The sequence below is a fragment of the Myiozetetes cayanensis genome, unplaced genomic scaffold (assembly GCF_022539395.1).
Source record: "Myiozetetes cayanensis isolate MyiCay16 unplaced genomic scaffold, myiCay2020 scf4, whole genome shotgun sequence".
NCBI lineage: Eukaryota > Metazoa > Chordata > Aves > Passeriformes > Tyrannidae > Myiozetetes > Myiozetetes cayanensis.
In genome coordinates this window covers 4,631,441-4,651,962 of record NW_026087631.1, presented here as the reverse complement: position 1 = coordinate 4,651,962, position 20,522 = coordinate 4,631,441, and the positions used below count along the sequence as shown (strand labels likewise).

Here is a 20,522-nt window from a genome sequence, read left to right as displayed (position 1 = left end):
CGTGGGTTGGAAGGACCTCAATGATCATCTAGCTCCAACCCCCCTGCTTTGGACGGGGATACCTCTCACTGGACCAGGTAGCTCGCAGCTCCATTCAACTTGGGCCTTAAACACTTCCAATGATGGAGCATCCACCCTTTCCAGAGGCAACCTGTTCCGCTGCCTCAGCACTCTCCCCATAAAGATTTTCTTCCTGAAATCTAATATAAACCCAATCTCTTCCAGTTTAAAGCCACTCCCCCTTGTCCTCTCACTACACGATACTAAAAAAGTCTCTCTTACATCTTTCTTGTAGGCCCCATTCAGGTACTGAAAGGCTGCAGTTGGATCATGCTGAAGCCTTCTCTTTTCCAGACTGAACAGTCCCAATTCTCTTAGTCTCTCCTCATAGCAGAGGTGCTCCATCCCTCTTATTATCTTTGTGCTTCAGCTGGTTGGTATTTAGCTAGGCAGACATGCATTAACCTTGATGGTGGTGCCACTGCATTGGCATAGAGCATGAAAACATCCGCCTGGTTTTAACAGAGATTTTCTTTTTATGTGTGCAGCACACTACTTAGATCTTCTCCCCCAAAATATGGTCTGTAAGTCCAGCTGCCAGTTCTCTTGGAGGAAAAAAAAAAAAGATTGGTAGAAGCTGGGAAGGACAAAACTGGGGGATGTGTTGTATCCTGCTCACTTCTCCTCACCAGTGGATGGAGTTGCAGGCTCGGAGCTGCGGCGGCTCGGGCACCTCCCGCTGTCCAGAGCCTGACATTTCCCAAGGAATCCTCCTGCGAAAACTCAGCAGGCGGTTTCGGTACCGGGAGGGCGAACAGCTGTCCCCCATCCAGACCGGGACCGCATCACGCTCCGAAGGAGCCGGGCACGTTTCAGGTTCTACCAACAGGTTCCCCCGCCCGGTTCCAGGCAAGGCGGCCGCGCCCGCCCCAGCCGCTCCCCTCAGGGATCCCGACCCGCCGCGTCCCGGAGCGGCTCTGCCCGGCGAGGAACCCTCCGGGACGGGGCCGCCCCAGCGGGCGCAGTCCCTGCCCCTCTCCGTGTGGGACCGCTCCTCTCGCCGCCCGAGCAGGGCAGGCACCGTCCCTCCCAGGAAGCGCGGCGGCGGGAGAGGCTGCGCCCGCCCGGCGGAGGCGCCCCGGCAGCGCCCTCCACCCCGTGGGGCTGTTGCGGGGTAGGGCCGGGCCCCATGGCGGGGAGGAGGAGCAGGAGCAGCCGCGGCTGGGATTGGGGGCCGCCGGCACCGCCCGGCCGGCCGAGGGGAGGAGGAGGCGGCGGGAGGAGGAGCGGCGCGGACCGCAGCGAGCTGGCGGGGCTCGGCGCGGCGGTCCCTGAAGATGGCGGCGGCCGAGCCGGGCGCTGCTCCGGGCGGCGGGGGCTGCGCCCCGGCGGGCGGCGGCTCCGTGCCCGTCCTCTTCTGCTTCTCCGTGTTCGCGCGGCCCTCCAGCGTGCCCTACGGCGCCGGCTACGAGCTGCTGATCCAGAAGTTCCTCAGCCTGTACGGGGACCAGATAGACATGCACCGCAAGTTCGTGGTGCAGCTCTTCGCCGAGGAGTGGAGCCAGTACATCGACCTGCCGAAGGGCTTCCTGGTCAACGAGCGCTGCAAGGTGCGCCTGGTCCCGCTGCAGATCCAGGTGAGTGCCGGGGCAGCCCGGAGCCGGCGGGGGCCGCGGCAGAGACCCCCGCGTTAACAGGTTTCTCCGAGGAAACTTTTGTTTCTCTCCCTGGGGCCGGGAGGGGCAGGTGCGCTCTGCGCCACACGCGTTTGGTGATCGGGCTCTGCCTTCAGCGAGCCAGAACTCAACTTGGCACCGCGAATGGGAGAACGCTCGGGTGGCTGAAGCAATCGGTGTGCTCCATTAAAACAGGCGGCCTCAGCCGGAGGGAGTGCTGCTGGGTGGAAGCTCGGAGGGTGCCGGTAAAACGGGCTCTGCCAGAGCTCCGTGTCTTGGCTTCGTGCACATAGCCAGGACTTCTGTATCCCCGTTTGCCTCAGAAGGCTCTTTCCGATTTGCAGGTTTGTAGCTCGCTAGTTTTGTGACCACAAACCGGACAGATGCAGTTCAGGTATTTCGTGTGCGGGTCCCTTCATGCCCGCCGGAGGTTGGTGCAGGTTGTGCTGTAATAGTTCAACTCGAAGCACATTGCTTCTTCTTTTCCCCAGTATCTAAGAATTAAGCTTAAAAAAAAACCCCAAAAAACAATCCCCACAACAATAAATCCCACATCATTACTGGTTTTCTTCAGAGCATACTTTTTAAATTGATAATTAAGACGTTTTAGTTTGTCGAGCCAATATTTCTAAGTAGTTGAAAAAGTGGTATAATGAAACCCGACACATTGCTTGTCTTCTCCATATGTTTTTAGAAGTGGTCTAATTCATGCTGTTTGCAAACCTTGCTTAACTGTAGTGTCTTGAACCCATAAACTCTCGAGGTGGCCTGTTTGTTTATGCCATACAGTAAGGCTGTCTTTGGAGTTTCTTGTTCTTTTCTTAGCTTTATGTGTGGAAAGAGTGGTTAAGAAGACCAAACTAGTTTAATAACTTATTTTGTCATTTATTATTAATTCTCATCTTATAATAATAATAATAATGGCCAGTCTTCGCGAGCGAAGATCCGGGGAAGGTCTTTACACCTTCCAGCCTGCGCATTGGATTTTTTAGGTGAGACACAGTGTGCGCAGAACTGAGCCCACCCTTTAATCCTAAGGTTCATCTGCCGGGGCCAAGCGAGCTTGGACGGTGGCAGTGAGGTCCTTAGGACGTAGGTGGGTTGCCTTTAAGGGCTAACGAGCCCCACCTGCCCGGGAGTGGCCCTGACCGGGAAGGGCCACTCTCATCTTATACACTCATCATATTCGGTTTAAAACTTTTTTTCTGTGTTGTGAGCAGAATTTATGGGGACCCAACCAGGGAATCTGGAAAGGGACAGTCTCTCCAACTTGCAAAAGGAGTTGGTATGGCTGCTAATTCAAACAAGGATTTTGAAAACAGAATTTTTGTAATCTGGGCATGCGGTAGGGTTGCAGGTCAGAATTTTGTTTCTCATCAGTACTCTGCAAAGACACTCTTGCAGATGCCTTCTGCACTGAAACTGTAAATGCAGCCCAAGCATTCGAAAAAGGACATAGGTCTTGGTGCAAAAGGTCAGTCTTGAGACAGGGAAGGATATGTCACTCCCAGGGTGCAGATGTGCTGCGCAGCTTTAGCTGACTGCAGGAATTCAGGATGAACCGGTATTTTATGCATTGATTGCCTACTTACACCACTACTGTTGTAGTTCTGTGACAACAGCAACTGTTGATGTGAAAAGATGATATTTTTGTATTACTTCTTGATGTGCTTCAGCAGCTGTGAATGAGCTGAAGACATCACAATGATATCAGTCAGCTTGCCTTAAGCCACAGGCAGGTGCTCAGAGATCTCCTGTTTGGGGAGCATTTGGTATGATACAGACACAGCTGTGCTTTTTAAGACCTTTAGGATTTACCAGTTGGTAAAATATTATACTTGCTTTCTATATGTTCATTCATGCATTGCCACTGTTACTTGCCCTTTTTACCTCCCTCCCTCCCTCCCTGATACTTGATCTGCAGTTATACACAACATTGGTTTGTCAGCTCGGTGTGTGGCGTAGACAGCTGAATCACTGTTTTGGATGCATCTTTCAAGAGGGACAACTTTTTTTCACGGATGTGATTAAACTTGTATATTTGGAAAGACATATTTGGTTTAAAGTTAGGAGCACAGATACTAGGATCTGTATCCTTACACAATAATTTCAGTACTTTTATATGTGTGTTTTATGAGGTACACGTATGCACTTAGCTGGGGATGGCATATTAACCCCTAGGGCAGGTAGCACCCATGAGCTCTGGAAAGCTGTTTTGATTCCTGTGCAGGCCTGTCATAGAAGGATTCCTTTTGTTACGGTAGCTCGAGAAATGTCAGCATCAAGTGATGTTTGACTGGGCTGTTTCAATTTCCTGTCCCTGCAGCTGAGAGGGGTAGTAATCTCATGGAGAAATTGCCATATGCTGCCCTTGGAAAGCCACTCCACGCAATTCAATTCAAGGCTTGATCTGTGCAGGGATGCTTGCTTTCTGGTAGTTTTATGCCTTGGTATTGTCCTCATCTATGTAATTTTGTTTGGTTTGGCTGCTCTGACTCAAAACAGCCACTTGAACTTGTAGTGGCCCCCTGTATTTGGCAGCCTGATGGGGTGCAGTGCACTGTGATGTTCGGCCTGGCTGCTGCTCTTGAAACTCCCCAGCCACAGCCTTGCACCCAGGAGGGACGTTTCCTCTGGCCTCTCAAAACTTGAGAGACAAGCTGAAGGGAGACATCTGCTTTTCATGGATTTTGTGCGTTTGAAAAGTTTTAAGGGAATAATATATATAGTTTGGGGGGAGGGGGACACGACGACACAGGACTGCTTTAATCTCTTCTAACTCTAAATGCAGTAAAAGAGTGCCACAGAAATTACTGTGTTTTGCTGTCATGTTGTAGCTGCCTTTGGACGAGAGAAGCAGTAAGGAAAAACACTTTGGAAATATCCAAAGAAAACACAGCTATATGCATATTACAGCTGTGCAGTAGAGGAGTTTGGGCAGCATTTAAATATATACCCAAGAGAGGCTATTTCACAGTCACTGTCATAATTTCAAGGTGACTTCTCCGCAGCAGTACTTGTGCTCTCTGTTTACAGACTGTTAAACCTTAAGAAATTAAAGCTGAAAGGGTAAAATTATTGACATCGTTGCATAAAGCACTTCTTCTTTTTTGAGACACGTTGATGTCTCAGGCACGTCTTTCTTGTGAAAAGCTGCTTATGGAATGATACTCAACTGTTGCTGCATGATAATGTAAATAAAATAGAACTATTCATACACAGATTTTCACTCCTGTTGCACATATCTAATATTCCTGTGTTCAGTTGCTTTGGAAGTAGAACTAACATTAACTCAGGAACCTAAGTACATTTTCTGAAGATGAGGAAAAGCCAACGCATAAATTGCAGGGGAGTTGTTTATGGTTTTTTTAGGGTACAGTTATAGATTCTGATACATTAGTAAATTCTAAATAAATAATTTTTTAAAAAAACAGCATGTGGAACCTTAAAGAAGGGGAAAAAAGGACTGAAAATACTGAAAGAGGATATTTTTTTCTCAAATCCAGACTCCTTTTGTATCTTGGTCTGCAGCACACATTTCAGTAATTTTGGATTTTGTTGAAGAGTTTTGTACTGCCTTAGTTATGGGAGCATCACATGCATATCCAACTAAATCTGTCCTTCTTTAAATGCCGAATTGCATATAAAACGATGCATGTTGGCTTCGCATAAAATAAATATTTATGTTCCTAAATTGAAACACTTGTAACCTATTTTTCTCTTTAAATACATTAAACTGAATTTATTCTTTTTTTTTTCCCCTTTGAAAGATAGGCAGGAAAGTACAACTGAATCTTACAAATTTTCCTCTTAGAAATACAGAAGAATAGATGATAGCTTCTTTTTGTTGTTGTCTGTTTTATCCCATCCTTGAAATACCAAGGCTGCAACATCTTCTGCTCTGCCCTTTAAGTGGGTAACCTTTGCATGAGATTTATGAGGTGACTAGTGATGTCTGATAGGATTATTTCTTTGCTTCCAATTTCTTGTTCGTTACGAATACTGTGAGGAAATTTCATTTTTTATGTGTAATGACTTGCTGGAGTTTGAACAGGGAAAGTAGAGATAAGGAGCCAGTATACGTGGATATTTTTGTAAAGCTGAAATTATAGTTCTTCATCACCATCAAGTTTTGCCTGATTAATAATAACCAGCAGAGATGAAATAGATGTGAAAAAACGCCTCTCCTTTCCCACCTAGGCCTTTTCTAGAGTAGGATTTAGAGCTGTATGTAACACGTAACAGCATACCTTTAAATCCTGGTCTGGACAAGGTCCTAGAGATGACTTCTCTAGTTGGGTAAAAGAGCTGCATCAGGTTACATGTCCATTTGATGTACCTATTCTTGTGCTGTGGATAACCTCCAGCTGGAGGACAGAAAGTCCTGGTGACTGAGAGGTGAAGTGCAACAAATGGAAATGCTTATATACTGTTGGGGGAACTTCAGGTGAGTTGGGTTCTGATGTGGGCTTGGCTTTTTTTCTTTGGTTGATTTTTTGTTGTTGTTGTTACTTTTTTTTTTGTTTTGAGTTCAAGTTTTTCAAGGTAACTGTGGTTGAGTAAATGTTATATTCAGGGTGGATTCAGACAAGTACTGTGTGGTTTCAGTGCCTCACCATCCTTGCCCAGCCTGCCTCTCCACTGAGAGAAATCAAACAGGTGTTGGCGTGCCAGCTCAGGGTTTGATATTCATGGGCAGGTTTGCTCTCTCCCTGGCTCGCTGGCAGGGTGTGGCACTGGTGTGGTGTGGGTGGTAGTGGTTTTGACTCTCAGGGGAATTGTGAAGAGGGGGTGAGCCATGTCCCTGATGCAGTGCTGCCATAGGCGGGGAGGATGGCTTTGAAAGCAAGTGACTAGCAGGATTTATGTGGCACATTGAAGAACCAGTAAATGGAACCTTTCCTTTATACATAGCAAATACATTAATTTATTTACAGGCTGTGTTAGCTACTGTTTATGAAAATTAATTTCAAACTGCTTTCTGCTGCACTCTGTCCTTCCCGTATCTGCTCTTCCAGGTGACAACAGCAAGTGTCGACTTTTTGATCTCACCATGTATTTTTTCCAGTTTTCTTCGTGTTCTGCCGTGAGTCATACTGCAAGTTAATCAGAAATAAATATGAAAATGAATATAAGAAGTATTTATGTTAGATTTTGTAAAAGTATTTATTTAGCAAATATATAGTTGACACAACTTTATTTTAGAGTGCTGCTGGTATTAGTCTGAAGGCATAGATGAAATCATATTAAACCAACATGACAGTAAAGAAAAGCAGATACAATGCTTTTGCTGCAGCTCCCGATGATGTTTGACATAAACATATGGGATTATTGATTCAGTGGAAGTCTATAATGAAGATGCTCTCTGGCTGGATAGGCAGTCAGTTTTCTGCATTTCACTCTCAAATCAGAATAATAGTGAATTTGGCTCTATAAGATTGGTTCCAAATCCACTGTTTGTGATTATTCCATTGTCCTTGACAAAATTTTGGACAAATACTGTTTTTGTAGAAGGCTCCACAGGGAGGACGGAGGAATGGCAAGCATCTGAAAGAGCAGAATTCAGGCTTTTCAGGGCAAGTTGGAGGGCCTTGAAGGGCAGAGCAATATGAGGAGCCTCTGAGGGCACTTGGTCTGTTCAGCTGGAGAAGAGGAGACTGAGGGGAGACCTCACTGCAGTTACAACTTCCTTGTGAGGGGCAGAGGAGGGGCAGGCACTGATCTCTGCTCTGGGATGAACAGTGATGGGACCCCAGGGAATGGCCTGAACTTTGCCATGAGAGGTTTAGGTTGAATATTAGAAAAGGGTTCTTCACCCCGAGGGTGGTTGGGCACTGAACAGGCTGCCCAGGGAGTGGACACAGCACCAAGCCTGACAGAGTTCAAAAAGTGTTTGGACAATACTCTCAGGCACATGGTGTGACTCTTGGGGATGGTCCTGTGCAGGGCCTGGAGTTGGACTTGATGACTCTTGAAGGTCCATTCCAACTCGGCATATTCTGTGATTCTGTGGAACAAGGTAAAATAAGATGCAATTCAAAATGGAAGCAATAAGTATAGAAATAGTCAGCTACACAAACAAAAGATGAGGGAGAGTTCAAGGGATGATTTTAAGTTTAAAGTGCATCTCAACAGTGTAAGTTGAATTATGAATTATGAAAAGAGTAAATAGTGTATTGGAAAGTACAACATAAACAGGGCCTTCAAGGACTGTATAATGACTCTCTTTGAGGCTCTGCTAGTTCAGGAAACTAATATGGTCAGAGGAACACTGTTGTGATAGTAGGCATGAGTGCCTCACTGTAGACTGCCGTTTGAAAACTACCCCAGCGAGGAGCATGAAAATTATTTGAGTTGTAAGAGGAAATATTAAATGAATTAGGTATGTTTTAGAATAAGGAAAGGAAGGGGAAGGACTAAAGGGAGACCTGGTCTGAATCCTGAGGTTTGGTAATAGGTTTCGTGCATAGTTATCCGTGTGAAGGAGGATAGTAATGCTCTTGCATGTCCAATTCACCATGGACTTAACTGGAAATGACACTCTTACATGGCAGCAAAGGAGGTGAGGGTGAGAAGACACTGAAAGGTGAAGGTAACAGAGCTGTGGGTTGGGTTTTATAGTAGCTCTATTGCTGATAGGTCAGACCAAGTATCTGTCTGTGAAGAATATTTGCATTTGTTTGATCCTTCTGTAAAGGCAGACCATGCAGCTTTTTGAAGACCTTCCTAATCTATTCATGTTTATTCCTCTGCTGAGGATGGTAGAACCATCTGCTGCATTAGCACAGGAAGGTGTATATCAAGGGAGTAAATTAACTCCACGTATTTTACTCTATAATCCATAGCGCTGTATGCCACATTCAGTCTAAAACACCTCAAGGATGGTGACTCCACCACCTCCCTAGGCAGCCCATTCCAATAGGTAATCACCCTTTCTGTGAAGAAATTCTTCCTGATGTCCAACCTAAACCTCCCCTGGTGCAGCTTTTAAAGTGATGGAATGATTTGTGGAAGGAAATTGTAGTCTTTGCTTGTCATGTAAATGCCAAGACAAAATGACACATTTTCTGAGTAGGAGCCACATTTATAAATATTATCTATTCCAATTATTCTATTTTAATTGCTCAACGGTAGGACAGTTAAATGTCATAATTGACTTCTGTTGTGGTAGTAAGTGCCAAAGTTGGAGTGAATGACCATGGGTGCTCCCACTGCTTCCTATCAACTAGTTTCTGCACATAGATGGGTGGTGTTCAAGAACAAGGCAGTTATTAGTATCTAATTGTATGTCAAATCCCTCTTGGTCCCAGGCCTCATTTATTACATGCTGTAGACTTGCAGAAGTGTCTTCTGGGGGAGGTATCTAGAAGTTACCTTCCCTAACCCCTTGATCAAATCAGCTGCTGCTTTACTGAGTGCTGAAAACCTCCTGATGCCTGTTGTGATGCTCTCTTCCTGTGGCATCAGTGGGTATTATAACATCTGCTTTGTGTCTGTTTGCCTCTGTAACTGCTTGTATTAGTAGTGTTGTTGTTTGGCCCACAAGGATTGGAGGAACCGTGGTTGTGAATGTTTGCTGTTTCGGCAGTAGTGGTGTACTGAATCTCAGAGGTGTGGGAATTCAGCATTTGTGATTATTAACACACAAGTAATTTTTCCAGCAGTTTGAACAGGACACTCCATATGGTTGAGTAGATTTATTTATTGTAGGTTTTCAGGAATCTTGGGAATTGAGATAAAAAGCGTTTCACTCAGGAGGTGTGGTGAATCGGTGGAAGTTTTGGAGCTAGTATTTATGGATTTCCAGTTCCCTTGCATCAAGTAGACCTTGGCTGACCACCTGGTACCCAAGAAGCTGCTCCACCACTCCCCCTCCTCAACAGGACAGAGGGGAGAAAATACAACAAAAAGCTTGTGCATGAAGATGGGGAGGGATCGCTCACCAGTTACCATCATGTACAAAACAGACGTGACTTGGGGAAATTAATATTTTGCCAATCAATAACAGAGTAGAATAATATGAAGCAAGAACAAATGTAAAAGCACTTTTGCCCCCTCCCTTCCTTCTTCACAGGTTTACTTTGCTTCCAGCTTCTCTACCTCCTCCCTTCAAGCAGCACAGGGGGATGGGGAAAGCCAAGTTGTGGTCAGTTCATAAACCTTCACCTTCTGACACTCTTCCTTTTCACACTCTTCACCTTTTCCAGCGTGGGGTCCCTCCCGTAGGAGATGTCTCACCATGGGCTGCACCACGGGCTGCAGGGGAATCTCTGCTCTGGCACCTGTTGCACAGTGGTTTTCTTACCCTTTCTTAAATCTGTTACCACAGAGGTGTCACCAGCATCACTGACGCAGCAGATCCATCTTGGATTCAGCTGGCATAGGCATTGTCTGACACACAGCTGTTCCTGGCATCTTCTCACAAAAGCCAGCCCTGCAGGCTCCCTGCGCTACCAGAACCTTGCCACATAAACCCAGTACGTCTGCACTCTTCTGAAATGCATTGTTTTGCAGGATTTGTGATTTTGTTTTGGTTTAAAACGTCACAACCTCAGTTTACAGTAATTGAAGTGTGTACAATTAGTGGCTGCTTCCCAGAAGCTGTTTATTCAGTTTGACTTATCAGTCTGCAGAAAAGCTCCTGAATGGATATAATTTCTCTCGAGTTGCCTGACAACTAAGTGATAGTATGTAGCTGTTTTCTTTCCCTGTAGTTTCCACCTGAAGCTGTACCCCTTGCTTCTACAGGTAGAACAAGTAATTTCATACAAATACAAAACACTCTTTCAAAGTGTGAGAAAATTAAAGGTTTGATTTATTTTTCTTACCCCCTCCTTTCTACCCCACTTGGTATCAGGGTATCAGCCTGTATCAGGGAAACTCTAGGAGATTATTTTTGTCATTAAAATATATTCAGTTCAGTTTCTGTAATGTTGACAAGCTTATTTGCTTTCATTCTAGCCTTTGGACTTTCATCAGACTCGTGCTAAAAGTTGTCTTAAACAATCAAATTGACTACGCAGTGGAAGTGTGGAAAATACGTGTACATACAATGTTTGATGGCGAGCAGAAGTGTGATTTTTTTTTTAAAACTTTAATTTATCCTGTATCTATGTCGGCTCCAAGAGTTGTGGATTCAAAAATGAATTTGAAGAATACAGTTTCACTGTTGGTACTTTTTTTTTTTGCTGTACTTTAGGCAGTGTGCTCCTCCAGCCCCATCAGCATTGAGAAATTTCCGTGTAAATGTACACTGACTTGTGTCTCCCACCTAATAAAATCTCGATTACGTATTGATGACTGTACCACACTGTTCATTATCAGCACCTCGTTTCAATTTAGGAACATACCAAAAATCAGACTTGAAAAGCGTTTCTCCTGTTTTTTCACTCAAAGTAACGTGAATCAATTACCTGGCAGAGGCATTGTGGACTCTTTCTCATTTTGCTGCTTTTATGAAAGGGTCTCCACTGCCGTGGAAAACGTTGCCTTTATTTCTTTTTTTTCAGATTACTACTTTGGGCAACCTGACACCCTCAAGCACCGTTTTTTTCTGCTGTGATATGCAAGAGAGATTCCGGCCTGCCATCAAATACTTTGGTGATATCATCAGCGTGGGCCAACGACTGGTATGTTTGCTTCTTTTTCTCTTGTTTTTGATCACACCCATAAGCCATTTTTTTTATACACAGATAGTTTAACGATTACCCAGTTTCAGGTAATAACAACATCTTTGTTATTATTGTTCTTTAATAATTTTATTTTTTTTTTAATATATTTTCCTCCTTGCCCCCTTGCAGCTCCAAGGTGCACGGCTCTTAGGAATTCCAGTTATTGTAACTGAACAGTATCCCAAAGGTCTTGGCAGCACTGTGCAAGAAATTGATTTAACAGGAGCTAAACTTGTGCTTCCCAAGACAAAATTTTCAATGGTGTTGCCAGAAGTTGAAGCAGCATTAGCAGAGATCCCTGGAGTCCGCAGTGTTGTCCTGTTTGGAGTAGAAGTATGTGCCTTGCCATTCTTGTACTGGTTTATGGTAATGTCTCTTGGCCCACAAAAATACTAAGCATTGCTTTCTGTAATTAAAAAACCCAACTCAATTTATATTACCTAGAGCTCAGATATCCTCTACAGAATAAATTATTCTTCTGTTGTCTTTGATACTATCTTATAATAAAATATGAAATGACATACACTTGTAAACTACACAGTCTTGTCTCAATCTTAGTTGGTATTTAAAATGCACGTGGAATTGCCCAGTAACGTTAGGGGTAGAAAAATATGTGTTTGAACTCTAATTAATTATGTCCTCTAATTTGGCATTGCGTTACTTACGTTTTGTATAATAACATATATAATAATTTTTGCCCTGTAGACTCATGTCTGCATCCAGCAAACAGCACTGGAGTTAATTGGCAGAGGTCTGGAGGTTCATATTGTAGCTGATGCCACCTCATCGAGAAGTATGATGGACAGAATGTTTGCTCTTGAGGTAGGTTTCTTAGTCAAAGCTTCCTCCACCTTGGGTTTGTATTTTAAGTTCCCTGCCTATTGTAAGATAACAAGGAATTTCCAAAGACAAAGCAGTGGACAAATATGGATTTGAGAAGAGGTGAGTGCTCTGACTCTGTATAAATGTCAGCATTTTACGGTATTTTCTTATGGAATGTTACCTGTAAAGCAGGAGGAAAAGTGCTGCAAAGCTTTTGGTTCTGTTATTCCAAACAGTATTTATTCAGCTGAAATTCCTTGAAACGCAGTGACGTGTAGTAAGTGATCCTGTTCAAAGCTCCTTCTTGTATGTTTGTCCCTCCCTCTGCTTTCCCTCATCATTGCAAATTAAAGCTTAATCTCAGGACTCTTGTGATTATAGTAAAGGTTCCCCTCCCCCTGGGTTCGAGGAGCTTAGCCTAACTAAACGTTGAGAAAGTGGAGATAAAAGTAACAAGAAGATTTAAAAGCATGTACAACTGTGTGGTAGCGAATTCATGCAAATGATTTTTTGATGGTGCACTCTCAACTTGCCTACGGGCACACTGTGGGAAATCAAAAACTGATAGATACATTAAGTGCTGCAGTTTTTTGCCTCAGGTCCCAACAATTATTTGGAAATTGAAACTAATAATAACTAAAGCATGTTACACTTTTCTCATAGCTTTTGAGGAGACGTAATTTCTTCCGTTCCTCACAAATAAGAGAATTAAAGGCTAAAGAGAAATCCCCAGCATGTAATGATTGATGAAACCCGTGACTTTGGTTAAGTGGAAGGGTAATGTCGACTGTCACGTAGAGCATAGTGACACACAGAGAGGACAGGAAGGGCTGAAATCATGGGCTTCCCAAATCAATGGGGTGCAGCAGCAGTAAGAGACAAATATAGAGAGAGCACAAAGAGAATGTTTTGCTGTGGTCCCCTATGTGTCATCGTTACAATATGATTCAGGGAACGCTTGCTGCCCTGCAGTGTTGAGCAAGCCAGTTTTATGGCAGTAACTCCTTCTCTGCTGTGCATGGCTGTGCATGCCAACATTGTCCTCTCTGTGTGTTACAGAACCTCTCTCAAAAACGCCACTGAGAGGCGTGGGCTAGAGCAGGGAAGAGATGGGCATGCTTGGGAGAAGGAGACCAGGAGAAAGGGACACGTGTACTGAACGTGTCCCTGAGCCTGATTGACCGTGGTGATATGTTTCTTAGGGAAGTTGGTAACCCACCCAAAGCACTGTGTGATCCTGCTTTAGTCTCACCGTTCAGATCACAGTTCCTAGTCATATTCTTTTAATTAGTGAGTCTGACATTGTCTCGTGTGCAAACTTGCACCATACCTGGTGAGATGAGGTGAGATTTATTAATCTTCTTGGATCCTTCTCCTTACCTTTCGGGGAAGGTGGGTGTAAAGTTTGTCTTTTCACAGAAGCACAGCCTTTCTCTTTGCACAATGACCTTTCAAGGATAATAAAGAGTGACCTTGCAGTGAAAATGACCAGCTTCTCCAGGAACCTCAAATAAGTCCCATCCTTGCTCCTTCAGTTCTCCATCTTTCCCGTCACATAGACATGTGTTTTGATAGTGCTGGTGGCAAACATGCAAATATCTGAGCAAGTGTACTAGGAATTGCAATTTGAGTTAATTTAGAACCAAAGATTTCACGTCTGCCTGGATGACAGGGTGTCTCCGCTTCTCTTGTGTGCTTAAAAACGACAGCAGGCAAAAATTTGCAGACAAAAAAAAAAATCCTCAGAAACCAAAAAATCTTGAAATTTTCAGTGGTGAAATAATTCAGCCAAACTGTTGAAGGTTGTGGCTGTTCGGAATCTCTTCCCCATCTGATGAAGATGTCTTGTGTCACTGCTTGGTCTCAGATTGAGAAGGCTTAGTCTTTTCCTGCTGGATTTCTTTCCTGTTATCTGTTCTTCTTGTTTCTGCAGTGTGGATGCAACATATCCTTGATAATTTTCTATTTCTCAAAGACTGTGTGCTAAGAAAACTTGTAATTTCCTTGAAAATCATCCAGTAAGCTTAGCACATTCATCTCTTCATTTCTGCTAGTCTGAAATCTATATAAATTGTGTTTAGTCCTAGAAATAGAGTATAAGCCAATGCTTATCAGAGCGTGCAGCTGAGTAGAGGATGATGGAAGGAAAGCTGGGTCCATGAAGAGTTTAGTGCCAAAACACCTTTATGATTGCTGGGAAGATGATGGGCAGGAAGAAGTCAGCCTTTGCTGAACATAACTTTGCTCTGTAAGCAACAACCACAGTCTTGAAAGTCCAAAAACTTTACAATAAGTCCCGTAGCTTGGTCTACGTGAAACACTGCTCTGTTCGGTTACATTCTTAAAAGATCTAGCAGACCTCTCTTAGTTTTGCTTTCTGTGCAGCTATGCATTTTATTCTGTAGCGTGAGAGAACTAACTGTGGAATTACTGAGCTTGCAATGAAACATCAGTTAAAAAGAGCTGCTGTTGTGCCAGTATGATTTATAATGTCTGTAGAAGAGATTTTCCTTCTGCCTCCAGAGATTATTTTTGAGAGTGCATCAGGTAGTCCAGAAGCCAAAGTAGTAGTATGTAACAAGGACTGAGGGAGAAATTGTTACAATTTCTTGCTTAATTGTTTTAGCTTGGAGCTAGCTATTTTATTTTTCCTACAAGCCTTTCATATCTGCGTAAGAGTGAAGAAACCTGTGCTCTGGACCATGCAAGGGGTTGTTAATATTAAGAGATGTGGGTCTGCTGCCTATTAAATCTGACATGGGGAAAGAATACAGTCCAAGCAGGAAGCCTTCTTTGTAATCCAGGGCAGCCTTTTGCCTCAGGAAAGTCTCAAAGCAGTCAATAGCTTTATAAATTATAGCACTAAGAATTGCTGGAATGGAATTGGCAGTACTTTTATTAGTAGGAGATGTTTTTAAAAATGTCGTCTGTATACTCATTCACCTTTGCAAATGTTTCACATTATTCCCTCTCTGCTCTTTTTTCTCTTCCAGCGCCTCGCTCGTACTGGAATTATAGTTACTACTAGCGAAGCGATATTGCTGCAGCTCGTAGCTGATAAAGAACATCCAAAATTCAAAGAAATCCAAAATCTCATTAAGGCAAGTGCCCCTGAGTCAGGGCTCCTTTCCAAAGTTTGAAGCCAGTGTGGAGGAAGCGGGTCTCACCGTCCTCCTTAAAGAGGAAGCAAAGTTGTAAGCGCACATGTACACCTTCTGTCGCTCAAAGTTTGGTAGAAGTGTAAACATAAAAATTGACATACTCGTGCTTGCCTTAGCAAAATTGTCTGGTTATACATCTGAGTACCAGTGTGTTCTGTTTAGTTACAGCTGTCAGAGGTTTTGGGTATCATAAGACCCTTTTGTTGTCAAATTTCTGTATTTATTTAAAAAACCGAGAAAAATAACAGAGGTGCCTACTGGTCCATACTAGACACTGATTGTAACAGCTCCAAAAAATGCATAATTCTGTGACACCTCTTGATTGTGCGCTTTGTAGAAGTGTTCTGTGATACTCTGTTTTACTTTTGTACTAATAGAAGATAATTATGTGTTGGATAAATGTGATGTGATGCGCTTTAATGTTCTATGTAAATGAAGTATTTTAATAGGGCATAAGTTAAAACTGAGTAAGATGTATGGACTACATGTACGCTTTTGTTCTCTAGGATAAAATTTAAGCACTTTGCTTCATAGACAAGACAGATAAATCAAGCAGCAGTTGATGTTTGATTGCCCTAGGTAGCTGAAGCCTGCATCATGACTTTTGAATATACTGAAATTGACCGCCCAAGGCTGTGCTTTGCTTAAGTGTATACAGACAGAAAACTGTCATGTAATGAGTTCTTTATAAACAACTGGTGTAAAGTCCTTCAGAACTTGAAAATGCTACCAAAATTTTAAATTGGCAGTGCTAAGGGGATGTTTAACAACGAAAACTTTTCAGGTTCGAATGCTAAATCTACTACTTCGTTTCGGTTTATTTTGCCCTTTTTTTTTTTTTTTTTTAACGGCATTTTAGTCAGATTGAATAATTCTATCCAATTTACTCAAGTGAGCTCTGAAAGAAACCTCAGCTTCTCTAGGTTTTTGCGCTTTTTTTGTGGGCTGTAGTTGGGTGGAGTTTGAATAGAATCTGGTCTGAAAGCATTCTTCATAAAAATAGCATCTTTAACTTAATGATACATATATTTTCTATCTAGAACCAATCTTTTAACATGTGATTGTTCAGAAACGCACTTCCTTCATGTTCTAGGGGATTAAATAACGTTGTATAAAGTTTACAGTTTGCCTGAGACATTTATTTTTTTAAAAGAGTACTAGATGATGTCATACTTAACATTAATCTTTTTGGTAGAAAACCAATTAGAGTACATGTGTTGTTTTAAATTGCTTATTTTCCCCACAAGATGGCTCTGAAAGAATTGTTTCATAAATAAAAACTGTTTCCATTGTTTCATATAACCTTTATATGTTCAAAACAAATAAAGAGTTAACATTTGCTGTCTCTCTTACACTTGTGATATTTATTGAAGAGCAAATCCTGAAAGCTGTGTTTGCCGTGGACCTTACTCTGGTTTGTACAGCTGTGGAAGTTCTATAGATGTCATGGGAATTTTGTGTAAAGATCAAGGGTGGATAAAGTCGAATGATTCTTGTCTTCTGCATCTAGTTACAGTGTTATTTAGTGCTCCAGAGTATGAGGAATGAACATTATGCCTCAAGTTGGAGGCAGGGATGCAAGTTAAGAACCACTCTCCCACATCGCTGACCTACTTTTCACCTTCATTAATCGAATTGTCTAGCAGTATAAAGTTCACTTATATAAATCAACAACTGTGCACAAAAATACTGTAAATTTCATGTGAAATGGTGGTTTCATTGCTTTCTTGCTTTTATGTGTTGATAGTACCAAGAGAGAGTAATTGAAAGAAAAACTGGAACATTTTCTTTTTACATGTTTATTTTTGGGACTATGAATTTCCTCAATAACAAATACATGGATTTTTAAGAAATAATTATATTGCTTTCTAAAATTTTACCATTTTTATACAAAAAATAACTTGAAGGGCAGATGTCACATCTTTCTTTACACACAGTTTTTTTAAGTTTTTTGCTATATGGGGAATCATTTGATGCAAGATGGCACTAGAGAAGAAGCTATAAAATACAATTATATTGTCTGGGATGGTCTGCTTTTTTTTTAACTTGTATTTGCGTAGCCTTCTGTGGACACTAGATTTTTTTCAATATCCTTAATTTGTAGGTTTTTTCCCCCTAAGCCTAAAATATAAGAATTCCAAAATACCTGGTTTTATCTTATAAAACTGAGCTCTTAGAGGTGAATTCGGGGACATAGTGATTGAATTGCTCTTTGAGTGGATGCATTAATCAGCATCACCTGGATCACTCTCAGATGAAATTGTAAGAGTGTTTATTAAAAAAGAATAGAAAAAAAATGTTGCCATACTTCTCCTGTGTAAAGTAAGTTTATTCGTGGGAGATAATTTCCTTTGTTTCTTCATGCTCTCACTCATCTGTATTTTTGTTCTCTGGCAAGTGGTTTTCCCGTGCAGTAGAACAGCAGAACTGAGTTGTTTGAGAAGAGGTCTGCAGGCTGTTGTGTTGTGTAGTGTAAGTACTGTTTTGCCCAGCAAGAATAGAAAATAAATCAATGAAGTAACATGGAGGAGGATTGGTTGGGGCTGTACTCAGGTGATTGAGAAGAAGCCTAATTCATCACTGTCCATCAAGCTGTCCTTTGCATGAAGACCTCACCACAGCTATGGCTAAGTAATTTTTTTCTTATTGGGACAGTTTGAGCTTAAAATAGAATCCTGTCCTTTCACAGAACCATGTTCTCTTTATTACTTTTCCACTTGCCTGGTAATTTGGTATGAACTAAAACGCGTAGGGTTTCCAGTAACCTTTGCAAAACCTGAAAACAGAGAATGAATAAAAAAATCAGCTGTTGTGAGTTAATGTTTTCTATTATGGTTGGAGAAATAATGCCGTGGGACTGCTCCACCATGACTTCTGTACTTGCCTGTCAGTAGCTCTCAGGCAAACATTCACTTAAATAAATGATGCTGCTTATTGAGTATGTTTCCTCTTAGACATCAGGGTGGTGCCCTCTCTCCACCCCACTCGCTGCCCCTGTGTTTATTACATTACTTAAACAATTCTATTAACCTTTCAGGGGAGAAGAATTCAGATCACTTGTTTTCTACTGCCACAGAATTTTTTTCTCGTACGTAAGAAATAAAGGTTCAATGCTTTATTGCTTTAAAAACTTTGTTTCATTTGAAAATGAAGCAATTGCTGGAGCTGCAGAGCCCTGAAGAATGGCAAGTGATGGTAAGGATGATAAAGGCTTTTCCTTAAAAAGCAGTGATGCTGACTAGTACTGTTATATGGTTCACTTGTTTTTCAGAGTGCTTTTCTACATTAAGTGCTATGGTAATGACAGAAGATGTCGGTGATTTTTAGAATCTGGAGTTTGGGGCTTTTTGCCCTCTGGATAAAATACAGATAAAGTACACTAAATAGGTATAGCAGATGTCCTTCAAATAGGTTTAGAATATCTGCTCTGCAAATGCACTGTGGCAGAAAATCCACGAAAAAAGTTCTGATTGTCCAGTGCTGGCTTCATCTAATAATTGGAATACTTTCAGGAAGCTTTTGTTAGTTGTTTCTGTAATCTCAAGAAGTACTTCTGGTACAGCAGAGATTAGGATTGGTGGCATGTGCTGCTCCTCCTAGGACACAGTTATGTGTATGCATGAATATGAGTGTGGGATCTGCTCTTTTATTGCTTACTTGAGTTGCATAACAGTTTTTCATATGAGATAAAGGACTGTGAATGGAGGGAATTTATTAAGTAGTAGCATGCTTAGGTCGGCTTAATAGACTTACTAAAACCGCCAGTGTTGGCAGCTCTCCTGCCGCTGACAGCATTAGGCTTTGCTTTAATGAAACCCTTTTATCTGCTCAAGAGGGAAGATTGAGCAAACAAATGAAAAGAGCAGTTAATAGAGAATAGGTGGTGAAGTGCAAAGGCAAAATGGGAAAGAAAACATTTTCTAATTATTACTGGTTTGTTGCTTTTTTTTTTTTTTTTGCAGGGGGATGTTAAGCTTGAGCGCTTGTCAACATAGGATTACATACCTTAAGTATACAAAAACTGACTATGTCACAGCAGTCATTACCTGCATCTTGCTGTGCATTTTATTCCTTTCCTGGGCTGATTTTACCTTGTTTTCATTGTAACTTTCCAAAAACCAGAGTCTGCTTAGCTTTTCTTGGCTCTGAGTATCACAAAAATTTCCATTTGGAAGGGCAGATACTCTGTTATCAAAGTAAAAAAGAAAGGGAGGCTGTTGGAAAAGGAGGCTGAGGATCATCACAGCCTTGTCACTGACATCCTCGAGGCAGGTTGTAGCTGTTACCTGCGCTGTGGCTTCAAGAACAGGAAAATATACAACTGAGACTTGGACAAATGAAAAATTTTTTTGAAGACAAAGATAGCTTGTCATAATTGGAATGATTTTACCTGTCTAGGACATGGATTTTTACACCTAAAATTTCTTTGTGCACTTGAAATAAAGTGAGTTAAAACTAAGTTGGTTCCACTCATCTAGCAGCATAGGGAGGGGGTGGATTATTAGACTGAGCCAAAATTAGAGCCGACCTTAATTTAGCTGAACTCTTAAAGTTGGATTTTCAGATGTGGTTCAGGCATCTAGAAAATCAGATGTTTGGCTACCACATTCCATAGTTCCCAGAATCTTAGGAAAATTAAATGTAATGCTGACATTTTGACATTCAAAATCATGCAACCATGGGTGGTTTGTGCTGGAAGGGATCTTAAAGATCATCTAGTTCTAACCCACCTGCCATAGGGAGGGATACCTTCCCTTCCAGGGATGGGGCATCCACAGCTTCTCTGGGCAACCTGTGCCAGGGCCTTACTACCCTCACAGTAAAGAATTTCTTCCTGTCTCTGATCTTAACCTGCCCTCTCAGTTTAAAGGCAAAGTGAAATTTGGTGGGTTACACAGCTTTAACCTGCTCTCCTTCAAAACTTCTGTGATATACAGAAGAGGAAATTGTCTTTCTGGTCATGTGGAAATCGTTGTAGCCGAAACTTAACAATGGCACAGAATTGGTAAGAATTTCTGCTATTATACACTTATTTTAATTCTTAAAGGAAATTTTGTCATTGAATGTCAGAAATCCAGAATATGCAAGTATGTATCAAACAGAGTAGAAGAATAGTAGTACAGAATTCAAATGGAAGTGCCAGTGGTGTCTTACAGCCTTTAGCAGTGGAATGCAGTACTTGCATTTGTACA

General features: G+C 42.1%; 1 protein-coding gene across 1 annotated transcript; it reads left to right on the top strand.

The window, feature by feature from the left end:
* The first annotated feature begins 1,313 nt into the window (after positions 1-1,313).
* On the top strand, positions 1,314-16,682 carry ISOC1 (isochorismatase domain containing 1). The gene is made up of 5 exons (XM_050329431.1): positions 1,314-1,637; positions 11,186-11,305; positions 11,477-11,680; positions 12,053-12,169; positions 15,163-16,682. Exons 1-5 carry the CDS (start codon positions 1,338-1,340, stop codon positions 15,307-15,309), a joined length of 888 nt encoding a protein of 295 aa, XP_050185388.1. The 5' UTR covers positions 1,314-1,337; the 3' UTR covers positions 15,310-16,682.
* The last annotated feature ends 3,840 nt before the right edge of the window (positions 16,683-20,522 follow it).

Excerpts from the sequence above, each read along its gene's own strand:
- ISOC1 (XM_050329431.1), top strand. The coding sequence starts at position 1,338 with ATGGCGGCGGCCGAGCCGGGCGCTGCTCCGGGCGGCGGGGGCTGCGCC. Across the intron at positions 1,638-11,185 it reads TGGTCCCGCTGCAGATCCAG|ATTACTACTTTGGGCAACCT; the intron begins GTGAGTGCCGGG and ends CTTTTTTTTCAG. Across the intron at positions 11,306-11,476 it reads TCAGCGTGGGCCAACGACTG|CTCCAAGGTGCACGGCTCTT; the intron begins GTATGTTTGCTT and ends GCCCCCTTGCAG.